At 34.8% G+C, this 7,629-nt stretch overlaps 1 protein-coding gene across 1 annotated transcript; it reads right to left on the reverse strand.

Annotated features, from left to right (window-relative positions):
* Window positions 1–4,327: 4,327 nt before the first annotated feature.
* Window positions 4,328–7,626, reverse strand: LOC113232706. Its single transcript, XM_026467484.1, has 4 exons — window positions 7,545–7,626; window positions 7,102–7,247; window positions 5,522–5,651; window positions 4,328–4,507 (listed from the first exon to the last, which is right to left on the reverse strand). Exons 1-4 carry the CDS (start codon window positions 7,624–7,626, stop codon window positions 4,410–4,412), a joined length of 456 nt encoding a protein of 151 aa, XP_026323269.1. The 3' UTR covers window positions 4,328–4,409.
* Between the last annotated feature and the right edge of the window lie 3 nt (window positions 7,627–7,629).

Here is a 7,629-nt window from a genome sequence, read left to right on the forward strand (position 1 = left end):
AATTTTAAATAACAACTCGGTAAAAACCTATAATATTACAATTTACTGTAGTGCTATTGTTTATCCAATCACATTTTATTGTCAAAAACGAAACGCATTAAGCAACGTCAAAATATAGCAGCACGCTCATTTCATGTTTTCGTAATTCATTTAAATAAGTAACATTTTATTTACAAAGTGACTAGTAGTATGGTAAATGTAATTGTATAGCACATAATTTACACTCAAGTGATGCTCATTTCATGTTCATATCAAATACAAAAATATCTAACTCTCATTTGAGCAATATACCACTCCTTGAAATACTTGACATTGCCATCATGATCCATATTTATGAATGTAACGAATAGCCTTCTAAATCAAAACCAAACCGATTTGCCTTAGAAATACTGTTTGTTTTTTGGAGTATTTCGTAATTTTATCAGGTCATTTGTTCTAATTAATTAAATTTAACACTATGTCCAGCGCTTCAGTCACATCCTCGAAACGGGAGGTAATTCTTTTAGAACACTATATTCTTTTCTACTTTGTTTCATGAAACATTGTTCCGTTTTTATGCTATAGTACCACCGGATTTTTCCAAAATATTGTGTAAAATACAATCTGTAAATAATAGAACACTGATGTAAACTTTGACGAAATCTCCGTTCTCTTCAAGTTATTTTACATTTAATTGTGTTACAAAGTTGAAATGATAAAATCGTACCTGTTTTAAATTTCTGAAAAGAGACTTCTGATCCAGTCACGACAATCTTGAGGCGTGCACTGCTTGATTATCCTCTTAGCCGCATTTAAATCTGGCATCAGAGTACTAAATAAACTAAGAGCATCAGGACACCCACACCAGCACTAAGTTAGAAATAATGTTTCTTAAATTGGTTCAAACGAGAATTGAACCTTGTCATTATATTAATACTAACAACAACCACTAGATGTACATTGTACTTACTGTCACCAAGCAGTAATGATGATGAGCATTGCTGTGTTCCGAGTTGGAAGGGTGAGGTTGCTGGTGATATTACAAGCTCATGGGACTTCTCAATTATATCTCAGGATGACGGGCGTGGTGGCAGTGCCGACCTAAATAATAATAATAATGTACACATTCAACATACCCCACACTAGGGAAACCCTATGGCGCGGATGCTATGGACACACACATAGACAACCACAAATTACACCCAAACTCATGAGAGAAATAAATGTAGGCCATACAAATATTTCTCCCACTTCGGGAATCAAACCTGGGACCTCTGCGTAGCAGTATAGGCGTGTTGCTTACCTTCAGGCGCTTGACTTGTTTGTCCCCTCATTTGTGTCATAAAAAGGACACAACCACATAATTCACAGATTACTACAAAAATATAAAATTTTCAAATGAAGCATTATTGCTATTGAATTTAAAAAAGTACAATATTGACAACAAAATAAAAAGCACACCCACCACACGCAAAATACCAAGTACCAAGTAAATTAAAGAAACAGTCTACCTTAATAACATTACCGAATACATTTTAAAAAACAGTTTCACAATCCACTACAGTGCTAAGCCCAATGATTCAGTAACAGCCTTCTTAAATTTGTATTTAGACAGATCAAAAACGTCTACTTCCGACAATAGCTCATTGTAATTAAGAAATAATTGCCTCAGTGGAGTGCGTATACCAACCAGACCAAAAAAATTTACTTCAGATGCGATACCCAGAACACTGAACCAATTTAAAAAAACTTAGAAATTTAGAAAACTTCATCTCACACATTGGTCTTACCAGGTATCAAACTTTGGACATTCTCATCCAGAGCTCACAGCAAAAATTGTTAAGCCATGGAGGTCATCGTATTAGATAGAGTGCTTCCGTAATTTATATCTGTAGGATTTGTATACGTTTTTACAACAAGATTCTGGAGCTTATATTAAAATTACCATTTCCTAAGTATAAAACTTACATTAAAATTTTTAATTGAAAACTCATAATACAAAATTGTAGCCTATGTGTTAGATAAAGATGTATGGAAATCAACACGAGTCTAGATTCCACACAAATATGTATTTAAGTATTTAAGTTTATTTGAAAAGAGCAATCCCTGGAGTTTCTTGCTCGTTCTTCTCAGGGAAGTCGGCACAGTGAATGAGCAGTACCTGGCTTAAAAAATGACGTTTTCAAGTGTGAAAATTGTACCTATGGAATAAACGATTATTCCACTTTGACTTATCAATTTACCTGTGCTTATTCTCTTTCAGAAACAAACTGCAGAACTGTCTCAAGAATTAGAATCCATAAAGGCTATGAATAGCAGTCTACAAGTATACCTAGATAACCTAAGAACATTCAGAAAGAACCTTATAGCTATGAACAATAATTGTCAACAGCTTTGCAAAGTTAACACTCAATGGATTGAGACATTGAATACTATGATGAAATAAAAGATTTTTGTATTGGGTTTATATTTTGTTTATTGACACTATACGACACTTAGGGTCGTATTCTAGAACTCTACTCAATGCTCAAGTCAGGATTGCACTGGAAACACAGGCACTGGAAATACGACCCTAATGGCAGGGACTTGAGTATGATTTCGAGTGCTTTAAACCATACTCAAGTCCTGACTTCAGCATTGAGTAGAGTGCTAGAATACGACCCTTAGGGTCGTATTTGCCTCAATGCTCAAGTCAGGATTTGAGCAGTCTTGAGTATGGATTCAAACACTGGAAATACGACTCTAATGGCAAGGACTTGAGTATGATTTCTAGTGCTTTGAATCATACTCAAGTCCTGCCTTGAGCATGGAGTAGTATTGAGTAGAGTTCTAGAATACAACCCTTAGGGTCGTATTCCAGAACTCTACTCAAAACTCAAGTCAGGACTTGAGTATTGCAGTGAGCACTGAAAATCGTACTCAAGGGTCGTATTCTAGAACTCTACTTAATGCTCAAGTCAGGATTTGGGCAGACTTGAGTATGATTTCAAGCACTGGAAATACGACCCTATTGGCAAACACTTGAGTATGATTTTCAGTGCTGACTGCAATACTCAAGTCCTGACTTGAGTATTGAGTAGAGTTCTGGAATACGACTCTTAATCTAAAGTTAAACCAATCAAGCAATCTATAGTTACCTATGTATTGTATAGGTAGATTGGTACTACTTTGAGTACCTAATTGAAAATTTAACTGATCCACCAATAATAAAAATGAGCATTCTTAATAATGTTATACTATTTAAAACTCTAATAAAACATTCTTCATCAAATTGACACCTATAATATGTTATTTAACACTGCATACCTCACACCACACATAGAAATTGGTTTTAACAACTTTATCATTACTATAGCATCCATTAAATATTTAAGATGACCACATATTGGTCTTGTGAGTTCATCAGCAATTTGAAGATGAACTGGCATGGTTGCCTGTTAAAATTCGTGTTCTGCACTTGAAGTTTATAATTCTGCTATTGTGACACTGGTGGTGTTTGCAGAATAGTATGATATAATGATCGAGTATATAACCAGAAATAGAGACGAAATAAGGACCAACAACTGACCTGTGTGTACGACTCCGTATATTCCAAAACCATTATGTATTTATTGTAATAAAGATAATATTTGTAACTATGGTAACTATCGGTTCTATTCGGTGGTGTGGGAAAAGAAGCAAAACGTCTAATTACAAAACAAACGGAATCACATTTCATCGGTAATTAAACATGTAATTTTTCAATTTACTTCCATTATAGCAAAGCTCAAGTTAAACTGGTCGATTTGATGTGAAACAATTGACGACACCAGTCAATCGGGCTGGCCAATCGGAGCGCAATTGTCATCGTAATGATTTGGCAGAATCATTTTCAAACAAATTAAATGACATTTCGTCTCTATTTCTAGTTATACACCTACTCGATGAATAGAATGCATGAATATGCCAGAGCATGGTAGACCGGTTGAATTTGGTAATATATCTTATTGTAATAAAAGCTGTGAGAGTGTGTTAGTAAGTAGTATATCTAATAGTTACACGTGATCATACGGCAAAAATGGTTTTATCTCCATATAAGTCATGATCTTAGAAGATGGAAAAAATGTCATAATACACACTACTTGAAACAATATATTATGTAGCCTCCTTATAACACCAAAGGTACGATGTATACGTATGTACATACATCTTGACAAAAATGAAGTTATTTTAAAGTAAATTTTTTATTGTTTTACATACTAATGATTTTTTTAGACTTATTCATGAATCACATTTTGAAAATCATTGCACAAAACGGTCGTGACGGATAGTACGAAGTTGTTTCAATAAAAATATCCAACATTCACCCATTGCGTTCTTTAATGGTACATAATAAATCAATTTTATACAATTCAAACAGAATTAAAGTTCACAGAAATATTGATAACCTATTACGCCGTTAGGTATCCCGAGGTAGAGTTACTGTCGGGGACGACAATGTCTTCCCTTACTACAGGCGGATATGTGATTCCCATTTTTAATGTTTTTTCTGAAACAAGACATTATCCTTCAGATTAGATGCTTGTAGAAGCGCCGCAGCTGAATGTCGGTAGAGCTTTAATAATTTTTAGTTCACTAATTGTGACTGGAAAAGTGGCGCGCGTGTGTCACGACAATGGAGTTGCGACTATGCTTCTAGATATTGTTTGAAAATTAGTACTGGCTTTTCTATAGGCGTCGAATTTGAAGGCGCCTTAAATTATATTTCTTTCAGTGGCGACGGATAACTTGTTATGTAAATGGACGTGTCATATGCAGGAATGAGAGGCGCATTGTTCTTGAGGTGTTGAATATAAAATTTGGATTGTTGTAAGAGGAGAAATTGGAAAGATGGAATGTTAGAAAAATTACGACGAGACGACCACTGGGGATAAAAAGAAGAAAAACGTCTTCCCGACCTCGTTTATTTGAGACCGAGGTAGTCCGTTTTCTAATAGCAGGTAGTTTTCAGACTAGATATATCTGAAAAGGATCAATATCAATAGAACAAAAGAAAGAGATATAGTCATTGACTTACAATTATGTGGACGTCGGGTCCGCGGTAAAAAGAGTCCGAACTTATAGGGCGTTAAAATCGTATACAGTACAGAGCGTCATTCACGCTTTAGTCTTCGTTTGTTCGGCTGACAGCGAAGCAAGCAAAATTAGACAGTACTGCGATGACATTACAATTTAAATTCAACGTTTTAGCTTTTTCATATTCGTTTACATGTCACTACGTTTAAATAGGTTGACTTGGGACATTTTTTTCGTGGTTTTTGTATTAGACCCGTCGTCCATTTATTTGTAAGTCAATGGATATAGTGATTTGTTATGATGGTAGTAACTAAAAGATTACGAATGCCCACTGATTTTCGTGAATATTTTTCCTCTGTCAACAGTAGACTGGAAGCCTGATAGAAAGTAATTGTAACCAAATACGACACTCTTTTTTATTAAATTCATACTTATGAAGTCTGTAAGGCATGGGTCTGTGACCGTAAATAGAAATTCAAGAACTTACCTATCATGCAGATGGAATACTGTGGCGTGTCGCATGGCAGGCCGTATATCAGTCCAGTGAGGTGGTTGGTACGGTCCAAGTTGAGGCATGGACTGTCCATAGTGTACTCCTCGTCTAGCCATGGTGGCATCTAAAATATGTAAGAGGCAGTGTGAATTTAAAATGAACTCTGATAATGAATGAAATTATTTTAATATTTTAAAAATGACTGATAACGTTATAACAGTCAAACTTCAACACGTCAGCCTTTACAAAAATACAGTGTGGTTCGACCCTAAAATAAATAATGACTTATTGTTTATTATGCGAAATGAAACAATTTTTTCAGGTCTAAAATGCGCATATTTGTTTTTTCAAACATACCGATGTTTCGGGCCCTTTACAGGTCCTGACTGAGATCTGTCAACCGTGACTATACACAGGGTGTAGTCGTTAAGTGTGCCCAGGCAATTATTCCATAAATATGTGAGATATCGAAAAGTTTTAAACTGACATCGAAAGTACGTTACCTAATGAGTAAATCGACGACGAATATCTAAAATTTTAACATTAAGCACTCCCGTAAATTTAATGACATTCGTAGAGAGGCTTTAGTTGACCTACTTTAAGAGGTAACAATAAGTTTACACATAATAAAACTGCTTTAAATAAAGTAATCAAACTATCATTCAATTGAATAAAAATATATGTCATAAATGAATAAAATTGACCAAATTTTTTAGTGCTGATCGACTCATTTCGTTGTGTGAGACGAAAAAGTCGGGACAGCAGAAGCCGGTCAAATTTAATTAAATGTTTTTCGAGTTCTTAGGTTTTCGCGATTGTTACACATAGGAAATGAAACTATTTTTCCGGATTTAAATCGCGTATATTTGTATATTTGTAGTTGACTGTCACAGTCAACCGTGACCATGGGACCTGTAAAAGGCCCGAAACGTCGGTTTGTTTGAAAAAACAAATATACGCGATTTAAATCCGGAAAAATAGTTTCATTTCCAAAATGTTTTTCGTTTTTGTCATATTAAATGTATTGGATTTCTAGTTTTATTTTTGACTGTTCTATTTTAAAAGTTGAGTGAGAACATACGTATTATTAACTTACAATAAAAATGTCAATTACTGTATTTAGGCTCAATTTACGTCGCCGCGGAATGGAACGGAAGTGAATTTTTGTAACCATAGCATAATTAACTTTATGTCATTTGTGTAACGTTCAAAGTAGACACGAGCCAAGAAACAGTGTCGTGGGTCTCGTGGCGAATTATGTACAGTATCGGAAATTCCCGTAGCCACGCCACCACCGTATCGGATTGTATTGTACGTTATACAACTTGCATAAAGTTCAATATGCTATGTACAAGTCGTTACAAAAATTACCTAACTATTATAATTTTATTGTTCAGATTTTATTTAATGTTAATTGTTACACCAACTAAAAAAGAGAAGATAATCGTCCTAGTGTTGAGCTAGGTGTTCTTATGCTTATGTTCAGCTTGCTTACACACACTTGAAACATTAAGTTTTTATTCGCCGATATAACAATGATAAATTCGGAGTAGGTAAGTAGGCAAAGTACTCACGTATAATCCCGAAGTTGAGTCTCCGAAAGTTTTGGGATCAGGAATTCTTTTTCCACTTGAGGGATTGTTCCACGAATACGAAACAACGTCATTGTTAATATCTTTCGTCATATTCAACCGTCCCGAAATCCAAACGTGATTAACCGCTACAAAAATAAATAAAAAAAAGATTTTTCTGTTAAGCTTAATTAAAGAGCTACCTTTATAAGCACCATTAAAGTATCTAATAAGGGCACCTTTCTCGTACATAATTCAAAACATCAACAACTTAGTTTCAAAATGACGCAATTGATGGCGCTGCTTGGAAATATCCTAGAATTTTCATAGATGGCGTTGTCAAATAGCATCAAATTCAAATGCTCAATTAATGTTGGCGTTCTGTACTAAGTGGATCATTTATCCAACAATAGGTGGCGTAACAAAAACGAATTGCAAAAACATACGTTCTTCCTTGCTTTCGCCCATAACGAGCAAAAGTTGTATTAAAATGTCGTTGTTGTCCAGGAAAGCCAATGATCCGTTCATCTT

This window comes from Hyposmocoma kahamanoa, unplaced genomic scaffold, assembly GCF_003589595.1.
Source record: "Hyposmocoma kahamanoa isolate Upper Pololo Valley unplaced genomic scaffold, ASM358959v1 77, whole genome shotgun sequence".
NCBI lineage: Eukaryota > Metazoa > Arthropoda > Insecta > Lepidoptera > Cosmopterigidae > Hyposmocoma > Hyposmocoma kahamanoa.